At 37.1% G+C, this 14,392-nt stretch overlaps 1 protein-coding gene across 7 annotated transcripts in view; it reads left to right on the top strand.

Annotated features, from left to right (window-relative positions):
• The window catches only part of ZNF782 (zinc finger protein 782), a 38,278-nt gene extending 24,128 nt beyond the window's left edge, over positions 1–14,150 (top strand). For 6 of the 7 annotated variants that reach the window (XM_063714318.1, XM_063714317.1, XM_063714315.1 and 3 more), the window contains 2 exons: positions 4,189–4,290; positions 8,866–14,150. In XM_063714318.1, the coding sequence (XP_063570388.1) occupies positions 4,189–4,290; positions 8,866–10,721 (1,958 nt within the window). In that variant the 3' untranslated portion in view covers positions 10,722–14,150. The remainder of the gene's footprint in view (positions 1–4,188; positions 4,291–8,865) is intronic. The other variant, XR_010136559.1, reaches the window with a different exon arrangement.
• The last annotated feature ends 242 nt before the right edge of the window (positions 14,151–14,392 follow it).

Raw genomic sequence — 14,392 nt, 5'->3', positions numbered from 1 at the left:
ATTCCAAGAGATACATCTTATGCAACTGTAGTACAATGTCAGTATCAGGAAGTTGACATTGGCACAAGTGTATAGTTCTGTGTTATTTATCACATGTATAGATTGGTGTAACCACCACTACAGTCAAGTCAACAGAACTATTGAGTCACCACAAAGAGCTTTGTCCTACCCCTTTATATAAAGTCAGCCCAACTCGTTTTACTATCCCTTAACTCATGGCAATCACTAATTTGGTAAGCTATCATTTCTTCTTATACTTTTTCAGCCCCTCCCTTTCTCCCTTTTCTCCCCTCCTTCTAAAACTTCTATGACACAATTGTTAGATATTATGTTATAGTCTCACAGGTCCCTGTGGCTTTAGTCTGTTTTCTGTCTGTTATTCAGACTGGGTAATTTCTACTCTTCTATATTAAAATTCATGGATTCTTTCCTCTGTCCTCTTCATTCTGCTGTTGAACCCATCCACTGAGTATTTAGTTATTTTTCACTAAAATATCTACTTCCTATATCTTCTCTTTCTTTGCTGAGACTTTCTATTTTTGTTTAATGTTTCTGTTTGTTTAAACATTTATATGATGGCTTATTTAAAGTCTTTATCAGATATTTTTAACTTCTGTGCCATCTCAGTGTTGGCATCTATTGATTGTCTTTGCTCAATCAAGTTGAAGTTGTCTTAGATCTTGGTACGACAAGTGATTTTAGATTGAACCTATTTGGAAATTATAAGATCTGTGTCTGATTTAAATCTTTTCATGTAGCAGGCATTCTCTGACACCACTGTGGCAGGGGAGGGCGGGGGGTGCTGCCTTATTATTAAAAGGTGGCTGAAAGTCCAGGTTTCCTCCTCAGCCTCTGTTGGCACCTGGAGGAGGAGGGGTTGTCATTACTGCTGAATGGTAGTGGTGGTTCAGGATCCCTATTATGCCTTCACTGATAACACCCTGCATGGTAGGATCCGAAGTGCCTCATTACTGCTCCCCATGGGGCTTCTACTGACACTGGGGGGCAGGGGACCTTGTCACTGCCTGGCTTGGAGACATGTCTCAGCCCCCAGTCAGCCCTCTCTGACATGACCCTGGTGGAACAGTAAGGGAACCTTCTTACAGCCTGGTGAGCACAGACATTTGAGTTCCCCACTTGTCCTTTCATGGCAGCAGTAGAAGTGGAGAACATATTTTTTATTTTGTGTTTGGCTGAATTAAGAACAGTCGTTGTCTAAAAGTTTTCAATCTTGTTAGGCTGCCTCTTTCCTGAACCTCTGGCTTGAGAGCACAAGCTTTGGGTTTTATGTTTTGTCTTGTTTTTCTGTCTCCACATTCATGTTGTTTGTTGCCAACTTCTCCAGCTTCTAATTTGGAATATATGAGGCCAAAGAGAAGTGCAGGGAACTCATCATTGTCATTCCTTGAGTCCTGAGGTCCTTGAACAATCTGCTGTCTTCTCTCTGCCTTTCAGCATCTTATGTTTTTAAATATATAATATCCATAGTTTTTAGCTATACATACCAGAAAAGATAAGAGAAAGTACCTCTACTCCATATTTCTAATAGAACATGGCTTTTTTATTTTAAATTTTTGGCTCTTCAAAAATTTTTTTACTATTATTGCTTTCTCATTTAATTCCTATTTGGAGAACAAGATTTTTTAATCCTTTTAAAGTTTATTTAAACTTGTTTCAGGGCCCATCATATGATTTATCCTGGTTAAATGTTTCATATGTATTTGAAAATAATGTGTCTTCCTTTTGGATCAGTGTTCTATAAATGGAGGTCATGTTGGTTGATAATATTCTTCAAGTCTTCTGTACTCCTTCTTATTTACTTGTAATCTACTTCTATAAATTATTGAGAAAGGAGTTTTACTGTCCAGCTACAATTGTGGATTTGGTTATTCTTCCAGTTTCATCAGGATTTGCTTTATGTATTTTGAAGTAGTGTTATAAGATGGAAAAACATTTGTGATTGTTATATCCTCTTGATTAATTATTCCCTTTATCATTATGCAGAATTTCTCTTTATGTGTGCTATTTATATATTATAAACCCATAATAAATAATATTGTCTAAAAAGATAACTTGAAAGATAATGTTCTATTTAAAGACAAGAATTCCAAGAATGAGAAAAGTATATTTTATTTTCATCCTCTTTTTTCCAGTTTATGGTGCTCTTTATCTCTATAAATTTGTTTATATAAATCAGAAATTTTCATAGTACCATTTTTCTTCTGTCTGGAAAATTTAACATTTCTTGTAATACACATCAGTTGCTGATAAATTGTTTCAGCTTTTTTTTTTTTTCTTTTTTTGGTCTGAAACATCTTATCTTTGCTAAGTATAGAATTTTAAGTTGATTTTTTTTCTTTCAGTACTTTAAAAGTATCACTTCACTGTCTTCCAGACTGTAAAATTTCTAACAAGAGGCCAGCTTTAATTCTCTTTGTTCTTCTGCATATATTATGTCTTTTTCTGTCTACATAAAATTTTCTTTTTTTCAGCAGGTTTTAGCAATTTGATTATAATGTACATTGGTGTGATTTTGTTTCCTCTTGGCATTTATTTAGCTTCTTGGATCTGAGGGTTTATATAGGTCATTAAAATTAGGAAATTTTGGCCACTGTTGCATCAGAATTTTCTCTCCCTTTCCTTTTTTTCTTCTGGAATGCTAATTACATATATGTTAGACTACAAATTTATTTAACCACAGGTCACAGATAACTCTGTTTATTATTTTCCAGTCTCTCTATGTGTTGCCCAGGCTGGTCTTGAACTCCCAGCTTCAGGCAGTCCTCCTGCCCCACCCTCCCAAATAACTGGGATTACAGGTGTCACTGTGCCTGGCCATATGGGCCTTTCTCTTATTCGGTTGTTACTGATTGATTTTTCTCCTTGATAAGAGTCTTGTATCACTGCTTCTGTTCATACCTAGTAATTTTGTATTGGGTGCTAGATACTGTGAATTTTACATTGTGAGTTGCTAGATTTTGTTGTATTCTTTTACATATTTCTGAGCCTTTTCTGGGATGTAGTTAAGTTATTTGGAATTAGTTTGATCATTTCAAGTACACTTTAAGCTTTGTTGTGTTGGATTCAGAGCTCACTTTAGAACTAATTTGGCCCCTCTACTAAAGCAGTACCCTTCTGGTTATTCTACCCTGTTGGTCATTAATTAGGAGGTTTTTCTACCCTGGTTGGTGACGATATAAACTTCCTACCTTTGTGTATGCTGTAGTGATTTTTCAGCCTATTCTTTTTCACTGGTCTTTTCCTAACCTTGAGTGATTCTCTTATATGCTTATACAAGTCAGAACTCAGGAGATCCTTCTGCAGATCTCCAACATTTTATATCAGTATAGCTCTTTCTTCGCTGGCATTTACTCCCACAAATTCTAGTTGCCAGGGCTTCCTTAAACATCCAATTTCGTCACATCAGCTTACCAAGTCTGCCAGGCTCTGTTTTGGTGTTCTTTTTCCACTCTGGTTTGGCAACTCTCTCACAAGTAGCCTGTGATAATCATAGGGCTCACCTCATTGTTTCTCTACTTTCAGAGATCCCTGTCTGCACTGCCTCTTGGCTAAAACCTAATTACCATTTTTTATATTTTGTTTGGTTTTTTAGTTGTCTGTTATGGAGCAGTAAATCAGTTCCTTTTACCCTGTTACAGCCAGATATGGAAGTCTTTATGAAATCTCTTCCTCGATAACCAAGACATTGGCCATTTTAGAATTTTATGTTACTTAGGTGTGCAGTTCAGGGGTTCAAGGAGATTGATCGTTTATGAGAATAAGAAAATGGTTTTTGGCCAGGTACAGTGGCTTATGCCACCGTACTTTGGGAGGCCAGGGTGAGACGATTGCTTGAGGCCAGGAGTTCGACTCTATCTTTACAAAAAAACTTTAAAAAATTAGCCGGGTATGGTGGTGCACACCTGTAGTCCCAGCTACCTGAGCCCAGGAGTTTGAGGCTGCAGTGAGCCATGGTAGCACCACTGCACTTCAGCCTGAGTGACATAGGGACCCTGTCTCTAAAAAAAAAAGTAAGAAAAGAAAGAAAATGCTTTTTGTGGTTACTTCCCCAAGGAAGGTCCAGTGAGCACCCTGAATATGCCCCTTCTGAAGCTGTACCTTCTTCACATTCAGAAACAGTAGAACCTATGCAACTAATGCAAATGCTAAATTGTTTCCCATTTATAGGGTACTGCTTTACAAAACCAGAACTGATCTTCACATTGGAACAAGGAGAAGATCCATGGTTATTAGAGAAAGAGAAAGGATTTCTAAGCAGGAACTCCCCAGGTGAGTTACTGAATTCAACGAGAAGAAGGTTCACTGATTCACTAGTAGGACTCACACAACTCAGCATATAGTCATAATAATGGTTAAAATTTATACAGTGAAAAAATACAAAGAAAAATCAGCAAAGATAAAAGGTGCATGGGGCAAAATTCGTAGGAAACAAGCTACAAGCTTCTGAGAGTTCAGATAGTTCCCCAGGCACAGTTTCCTAAGCAATGAATTTTGAAAACATATGTAAAATGTTGTCTACCCAGAACTGGTGCCCAGGGTTTTTATTGTGGGCTAATCATGTAGACACCCTCTGTCTAGCATCTGCCAAAATTACAGACTTTGAGATGGAAAACTGGTGTTCTCTATCATATTGTTTGTGCGGGGCTGGCACGGTGAGCCCCTCGGCAGTTATGGGAATCTTGTTTCTAGATGCCAGCCAAGGGCAAACCTTACAAGACAGCCTTTCTAAGAGTAGCAGTCTCAGGCCTGCTGAATCAACTCTTATCTACACAAAAGCTATGCAGATCCCTGGCATAACGTAGAGTAAGACAAACATATTTGCCATATCAACTAATGTTAAGTGGATTAAATTCACCTATTAAGAGAAAATACTATTAGATTTTGTTAAAGAGGTATATTTTAAAAATAATTTGAGAAGTTCAAAATACGGTTATGAATTGCTAAGGCAATAAACTAAAGTAATTCAGTGTTTATTTGCTTTAAATTCCTACTTCTATAGCATAATCTTGGAATACTTTATCTCTTCTGTTTGTAAACTCAATAACACTAAAGTTAAATTCAGGTCAAAAAACAGAGAAGAGAAAGGGCATTTTGAGAATGCTAAAATAGACAGTTTTAAAAGGATATTTTAAAAGTAGACAACTTTAAAATATATTTAAGAGTTTTGAATATTTGTGCACTAAATTTTCATCAGGTTTCATAAAACAAAAAACTGCAAGTGTTCTGAGGAAAAATGGAAACATATTAGGTCGCATAGACTTTAATTTACCTCTTTGATTTCATACCAGAGCCAGTGGATCACAACTGAGTTCCTAGACTAGTGCTCAGCAAATGAGGACGCAGGTGAAATTCTACCTGCTGCCTATTTTGGTCAGGAAAGATTTTTCTAGAACACAGCCATAGCTATTCATTTATGTGCTTATGCTACAAGGTAGAATTGAGTAGTTACAACAGAGACCACATGATCAGCCCAGTGGAAAACATTTACTCTCTGGCCTTTTACAGAAAAAGTTTACTGACTCCTGCTCTAGAAGTTATAAATAACATATTTTATAAAAATGAATCTGATGTGTCTTTCAAAACTCTACTCTGGAAACAGAATGAACCCTTTTTAAAATGACCATGGGACCCTGACAAAATATAAAAGTATTTTGTGCAAAAATCAGTAAATCCACAAAGTAAAGATATTATTGTCCAGTAAAACTGCAAATTGCAAACAATGTGAGAAGAATTAAAGTCTATCTTAAAATCAATAAGGAATATACATCTTTAAAAACATATTTAATCAATGAGTAAATGAAAATCAAAATTGTCCAATATCTGGAAAATTTCAAAGGTAAAAAACATGCATATTAGAACCTTTGGGATATAGATAAAGCAGTGCTTAGAAAAACTTTTAGTCTTATATTAGTCTTATGTACTTGTTTTTAAAAGTGAGAAAGTTTTCAAAGAAAACTAAGCAAAGCAAAAGATGTAATAAAAATAAGACTATATTAGTATAAATTTTAAAGCCAAAAGTGGTTCTTGCAATAAAAATAACTGAATAAAATGGTCTCAATTCGAAAAAGGGGGAAAGCACTATTACTCAAATTTTGATTTAAATTCCTACTTCTGTGGTATAGTTTGAAATACTTTAGTGTATGCCTTATCTCTTCTTTTTGTAAACTCACAATCTACTTGATAGATGTGTTAAAAGAAAATGAAACACTGTGCCAGAGAGCACATAGCTATGAATGCGCTCCATTCCCACCTGGATTATAACCCACTAAAAAGAATGGTCTCTGCTTTACTCTTCTATATATTGAGTCCCTGCAATATAACATGTAAGTATTTTTAATAATATTGTGTATTAACTTCAAAGCCACTCGGGAGAGGTATTTCATATTGATTCATTCAAAAAACATGATCCCTAAATGCAAACACCCCAGTCAAATTTCTGAGACTTTTGAATAATCAGGTGTAGGTTAGCATTGTGTCTGAGCACTTGTGTAGGAAAGAGGAGGTAATTTTGAGGCACACTGCTTTTTAAGAGTCACTGTCTTCATTTATATTACAGAGAGATATAAAGTATATCAGAATGAAGGTTATATTTTGGAAAGGAGAACAAAGCTGCATAAAATAATTAATGCTATTGATTAAAAAGTGAACCATCAGCCAGGCGCGGTGGCTTACGCCTGTAATCCCAGCACTTTGGAAGGCCAAGGTGGGCAGATCACGAGGTCAGGAGATTGAGACCATCCTGGCTAACATGGTGAAACCCCATCTCTACTAAAAATACAAAAAATTAGCCGTGTGTGGTGGTGGGCACCTGCAGTCCCAGCTACTCAGGAGGATGAGAATGGCATGAACCCGGGAGGCGAAGCTTGCAGTGAGCCGAGATCGCACCACTGCACTCCAGCCTGGGTGACAGAGCAAGACTCTGTCTCAAAAAAAAAAAAAAAAAGTGAACTATTATTTTACATACAACTAAGAAAGAGAAAATGCCATTTAACCATGCACATGCCGTAAGTTTTAAAATACTTCCTAATTTGAATGATGATAATTTTTTCTTAAAAAATCATGAGTGTCAGATATGTGAGTACTAGCCATATATTCCTTGTTAAAATGAATGCTATAGACAGTAACTACTTTCAGATTTTAAATAAATGTTCCTTATATTTGTGGGAAGACACAAGAAGCCTTTTGTGTGTGTGTGCAATTTGGGAAATGCTTTGCATTGCCTGAAGGACATCTAGAGTCTACATAGGTCTAAGGCTAAAAAGCAGAGTGATTCAGAGAAAGAATATAAGATTATTGCTGAAAATATACTATTTACTGGTGATATCCTGTCAAGACTAGAGCAGAAAAGACTGTGGGCTGTTGCAGTGAGAGCTACAACATGTAATGAGCCTACAGTTAGTGTAAAACCTTCTTTTCCTGAATATCTCTTAGGGCACTAAGGCAGTATATTTAAGGCCTTGGAATATTTTTAGCACAAGACTGACATTTTTGCATGGAATGTGGGTAGCGGTAGGGCAATAGCAGTCAAATATACACAAGAAATCTATGATAAGTAAATATAAAGGATATGTGTAAAGTTTCTAAGTCCAGGTTAAAATATATGATCCATAAGGTTCTCACAGTCAATAAAAACTAGCAATGTTAAAAAGTAGATTGAAAGCAGAATTAAGGATTGGACAAAGACAAAACTAGTTTTAGGGAAATGAGTGAGCAAACTGAAAAGACAAAAGTTAAGATTTGATGATCTAAAAAGATTCACTATTGGCCGGGTGTGGTGGCTCATGCCTGTAATCCTAGCACTTTGGGAGGCCAAGACAGGTGGATCACCTGAGATCAGGAGTTCGAGACCAGCCTGGCCAACATGGCAAAACCCTGTATCTACTAAAAATACAAAAATTAGCCGGGCGTGGTGGTGCATGCCTGTAATCCCAGCTACTCGGGAGGCTGAGACAGGAGAATCACTTGAACTAAGAAGGCAGAAGTTGCAGTGAGCCGAGATCACACCACTATACTCCAGCCTGGGTGACAGAGCAAGACTCCATCTCAAAAAAAGAAAAAAACAAAACAAAAAAAGATTCACTATTGAACAACCCTGACATAATAAACCAAGTCACCAGAGCTAGGGCAGAGCGGTGAATCCAGTCTGGGTGGAAAAATGACTTTAACTCCCATCAGTTTTACATTTCCACTTACACATGTGTGTTTCTTTGATGATAATGCAGACAGAATTAAAATGTTGTCTGTAGTAGTATTTCTTTTAACATGAGGAAATTAGTGTCATTATAAATTTCTTTTGTGATGTGTAGAATGGAAATGGAGCTCCAACTGAACTATTGTAGGCTAATGATTATCCTACCATTGTAATTTATATTTGTATAAGAATCTAGACTAGCGTTACTCCCTACGGCAAATCCCTATCTATGATTAGATAAAACCACTAATCCATTGATTTTTGTTGTTGTTATCTACTTCATGTTGGTAATCTTTTTTTATTCATCCCATTCTCTGATTTTCCTGTTCCCAGGATCCAACGCTCTTACGTATACACCATTCTCCGTCATTTTGTTGATTTATATCCTCTTCTCTATTCAGTTTTGAAAATTCTGTTTTAAGATGCCAAATACATATGTATATTCATTTCCCATTTCTTTTTCTACTACAAAAAAAAAAATTAAGCTAAAAAGGGAATATAGGGAATATGTACTTGAAATTACTTTATTGTTGAGAAACTGAGCCAGAAACTAAGGAATCAAATACATAATAGGGCATATATATACATATATGTCCCATTCCATAAGAAACGTGTTAAATATCATAAAGTTTGTTTAATTTTATCATTTTTAGAAGACTCCCAACCTGATGAAATCTCAGAGAAGAGCCCAGAAAATCAAGGCAAACATTGGTGGCAAGTTTTATTCACCAATAAATTATTGACTACAGAGCAAGAAATTTCAGGAAAACCACAGAATCGAGACATAAACATTTTTCCTGCAAGAATGATGCCTTGTAAATGTGACACTGCGGGGTCTGCTTGCCAGGGTCTCAGCCTGATGGCCCCACACTGTCAGTATTCAAAAGAAAAGGCTCATGAGCATAATGTTTGTGACAAATGGCTCATCAGTATTAAGGATGGCAGAACTAACACTCAAGAGAAATCTTTGGCTTATAGTAAAATTGTGAAAACCCTCCATCATAAGGGGGAAGTTATTCAACATCGGACAATTCAGACTCTGGGGCAAGATTTTGAATATAATGAAAATAGAAAAGCTTTTCTTGAAAAGGCTGCCCTTGTTACATCTAACAGTACCCACCCAAAAGGAAAATCTTACAATTTCAATAAATTTGGGGAAAACAAATATGATAAATCAACCTTTATTATTCCTCAGAACATTCATCCAGAGAAGAGTCACTATGAGTTTAATGATACTGGAAATTGTTTCTGTAGAATCACTCACAAAACTCTCACAGGAGGGAAATCTTTCAACCCAAAGTCACACATTAGAGAACGTCATAGAGTTCATATAGGGGTGAAACCCTCTGAATATGGAAAAAGTTTCAACCGTAATTCAACCCTCCCAGTGCATCAGAGAACTCATGCAACAGATAAATACTCCGATTATCACCCATGTACAGAGACATTCAGCTACCAGTCAACTTTCAGTGTACATCAGAAGGTTCACATAAGGGCAAAACCCTATGAGTATAATGAATGTGGGAAATCCTGCTCTATGAATTCACGCTTGATTTGGCCTCAGAAAAGTCACACAGGGGAGAAACCCTATGAATGTCATGAATGCCAGAAAGCCTTCAGTGAGAAGTCACGCCTAAGAAAACATCAGAGAACTCACACGGGAGAGAAACCATATAAATGTGATGGATGTGAGAAAGCTTTCAGTGCAAAGTCAGGCCTAAGAATACACCAGAGAACCCACACAGGGGAGAAACCATTCGAATGTCATGAATGTGGGAAATCTTTTAACTATAAGTCAATCCTCATAGTGCATCAGAGAACTCACACAGGGGAGAAACCTTTTGAATGTAATGAATGCAGGAAATCTTTCAGCCATATGTCAGGCCTAAGGAATCATCGAAGAACTCACACAGGGGAAAGACCATATAAATGTGATGAATGTGGGAAAGCTTTCAAACTGAAGTCAGGCCTGAGGAAACATCATAGAACACACACAGGGGAGAAGCCCTACAAATGTAATCAGTGTGGAAAAGCTTTTGGTCAGAAATCACAACTCAGAGGACATCATAGAATTCACACAGGGGAAAAACCCTATAAATGTAATCATTGTGGGGAAGCTTTCAGTCAGAAATCAAACCTCAGAGTACATCACAGAACTCATACTGGGGAGAAACCCTATCAATGTGAGGAGTGTGGAAAAACTTTCAGGCAGAAATCAAATCTCAGAGGGCATCAGAGAACTCACACTGGGGAGAAGCCCTATGAATGTAATGAATGTGGAAAAGCTTTCAGTGAGAAGTCAGTCCTAAGAAAACATCAGCGAACTCACACCGGGGAGAAACCATATAATTGTAATCAGTGTAGGGAAGCTTTCAGTCAGAAATCCAATCTCAGAGTACATCAGAGAACTCACACAGGGGAGAAACCCTATAAATGTGATAAATGTGGGAAAACTTTCAGTCAAAAATCAAGCCTTAGAGAACATCAGAAAGCCCACCCAGGGGATTAAATGTATGCATATAAAGAATACGAAAAAACTCTGAGCTGGAAATCAAACCTCACAATACATAAATGAACACACAGGAGAGAACTGTTAACATAGTGAGCACTGGAATTTCCTCTACAATTTCAGCCTCTACCAAATATCAAAGAATAGAAGATAAATTGTTGAAATCTATTTTATATGGGCGTTCTTTCAGCCAGAGCGCAGTCTTCTATGGATATTACAGAACTTACTCAGCAAAGAAACCCTATAAACATAATGAATATGGAAAATACTCTTGTGAACTCACTCCTCAGAAAACTCATGCTGCAGAAAAGCTCTGAGAAAGTAATAAAAATGTGAAAACTTTGAGCCATCAATGAAAACTCATTCACCATCAGAGAAATCACACAATGACAAAAGCTAGAATATAATAAGTGTGTGATAAACTTTAACAAAAAGTCAGTACAGCAGAAAATACATTCAAGATAGAGACCTCATAGTATATTAAAACAAACAAGAAATGAAGTTAATGGATGTGGGAAATTCTTCTGCCATGTCAACCCTCATTTTAACTTACACAGAGGTAATCCCTATATGTCATATAATAACTATTGAAATGTTCACTAGTAATCATTTTCACTTCTCCCTCATGCCACACCTGGCCTAAATTTCTCAACCACTCTCTCATCTAAATGGGGTCATATTGTTACCCTCTAGCTAGTGGAATATGGGGGTCAATGACAGGTCTTAAATACATCAGTCAAATTCTCAATATTTTCTTCTATCCCTCATTAGAATGGAATGGAGGAAAACCGTGGGACTCAGGCTCTGACGATGGAAAGTACAAGATGGTAGGAACCCAGGTCAGAGAAGGACACTGTGGCATGGAGTTTTCTCCACCATGTACGCAGTTGGACTTTTTGCAGTGAGGAAATAAATGTGTTCTCTGCTGAACTTCTAAAGGTTTGGGTATACTTGATACTGACAGAAACTCAACAACCCTCACATAATAAAACTTACGAGCATGATTTTTCAGGACATCTGAACTCGGTGTATGTCAGAAAAGTCACATAGGACAAACCTCGGACAGCATCCTGAATGACCATGGCTTTTATCCCCAAAGTCTTCCTCATCAGACAGGTAATATCATAAGAAATCTGACATTTTAACAAATGTAGGAAATTCTTCACACACACAGACACTCACACATACACACCCAAAATCTCATTAAATATATGATAACTTAGTTTTGAATGTGTAAAAGTTTTCAACAGATTATCATATTTTATATCAGAGCTTGTTACAAGGAGAAAATCTATCAATTTGAGAAAGGTAAGTAACAGCCTTTATATAGATATTGCTTTATCAGAACTGTTGTTTCATATATAATATCAAACTTTTAATGAAATATAAGACATTCACTATAATAAAAAGCTTGAAAAGAACAAAAAATAAACTGCATAAACTGAAAAGCAGTGTTGCAAATATGTGAATGTTTTGTGAGTTATTGATTGTTTATGTATGTATATGTGCATGGTACTTACCAGGTATTTGTTTTATGTTTCTTAGACCTCAACATTGCTGTAAGAGAATTGTGTTCCCCTTGCTTTATAACTACTTTGACATCAGCTACAATTTGCCACATGAATATTAATAACAACCCTTTTACAGAAAATATCTGATACCACATTCCCTTTCTCCTGCTGCCTTCTAACATGTCTGTCTAGTAAAGGCCATTGTTACTAAACTGTCTCTTTTCAAAGAAGCCAGTGTCAACCAATACATTTCTCTCTCTCTTTTTTTCTATGTGTGTCTCTCACACACAAATACACAGCAAATATATATATATATATATATATATATCTTCAACATCACTGATTCTTTCCTAGCAGTGTTGAGTATAATAATGGACCCTTGGAAGGCATTCTTCATTTATGGTACTGTGTTTTTCATTTTAATTTTATTATAGTCTTTATCTCTCTGCCACAGTTACCTACCTGATACTGCATGTTGTCTAGTTTTCCCACTGGAGTCACTTTATATGGCATTTGGCATTCTTTCTCTCAGTTAAAAAACTGCTTGGATCTTTGTTTCTCTCTACAACCACCTAGTTTTCCAGATAGCTTTTTTGCTCTGTGGCTTCAGATATCAGGTGCATTGAAGAAAAGTTAAAGTATTCCCAACTATTTTCTTGTTTTATGAATAGAAGCAGTGCTCTTGCCTGCTCTCTATTTCTCTGAGTTGTAACTGAACATCATCAGTTGTTTTTTGACAAATGTTCCAGGGTAATTTGATGAGAAAATGATGATTGTTTCAAAAATGATGCTGCTGGGCGTGGTGGCTCACACTTGTAATCCCAGCACTTTGGGAGGCCGAGGCGGGTGGATCACAAGGTCAGGAGATCGAGACCATCCTGGCTAACACAGTGAAAACCCATCTTTACAAAAATACAAAAAATTAGCCAGGCGTGGTGGCGGGCGCCTGTAGTCCCAGCTGCTCAGGAGGCTGAGGCAAGAGAATGGCGTGAACCCGGGAGGCAGAGCTTGCAGTGAGCCGAGATCGTGCAACTGCACTCCAGCCTGGGCAACAGAGCAAGACTCCATCTCAAAAAAAAAAAATGATGCTAAGATAATTGTATTACTCCATTCTCACACTGGTATGAAGAATCCCCAAGACTGGGTAATTTGTAAAGGAAAGAGGTTTAATTGACTCACAGTTCTGCATGGCTGGGGAGGCCTCAGGAAACTTAAGATCATGGCAGAAGGCAAAGAAGCAGGCACCTTTTTTACAGGGCAGCGGAGTGAGTGCAGCAGGGCAAATGCCAGATGCTATAAAACCATCAGATCTCATGAGACTCAGTCGCTATCACAAGAATAGCATGGGGAAAACTGTCCCCCATGATCTATTTACCTCCAGCTGGTCCTACCCTTAACACGTGGGGATTATGGGATTACAATTCAAGATGAGATTTTGGGTGGGGACACAGGCAAACTGTATCAATAATGATACTTGTATATTGTAAATGCAACTTGATCTTTACAACATAATTTAAAACTTACTCAAAATAAATCACAGATCCAAACAAAATCGCTAAAAGTACAAAATTTACGATAGGAAACAAAAGAAACTGACCAGATATGGTGGCTCACCTGTGTAATCCCAGCACTTTGGGAGGCCAAGGCAGGAGGATTGCTTGAAGCCAGGAGTTCAAGACCATCCTGCACAACATAATGAGACCCTATTTCTACAAAAAATAAAATTAACCAAGCATAGTGGCACATGCCTGTAGTCCTAGTCCTAGCTACTTGGGAGGCTGAGGTGGGAGGATTGCTTGTGCCCAGGAATTTGAGGCTGTGGTGGGCTGTGATCATGCCACTGTACTCCAGCCTGGGTGACCGAGCAAGACTTTCTGTCTCTCAAAGGAAAAAAAAACAATGTTTATAATACAGAAAATGCAGTTATAATGGACCAAAAAAAAGGAAAACATTAAAATAAATATTTCACTAAAGATATATAGTTAGCCAATAAATACTAGAAACAATGTCCAAAGCTTTGGTCAGCAAGAAAGTGCATGTTCGTTTGATAGCAATACAAATCCATTTCATAGTTCCTTATAAAGATAACAGTACCTTACCTACAACCAGCAATTTTCATTCTAGGCATTTACCCCAGAGAAAGACAAAGAATTATATGCA

This window comes from Pongo abelii, chromosome 13 (genome assembly GCF_028885655.2).
Source record: "Pongo abelii isolate AG06213 chromosome 13, NHGRI_mPonAbe1-v2.0_pri, whole genome shotgun sequence".
Taxonomy (NCBI): Eukaryota; Metazoa; Chordata; class Mammalia; order Primates; family Hominidae; genus Pongo; species Pongo abelii.
Note: the sequence above shows the minus strand (reverse complement) of the source record. Positions and strands in the feature narration are given on the sequence as shown.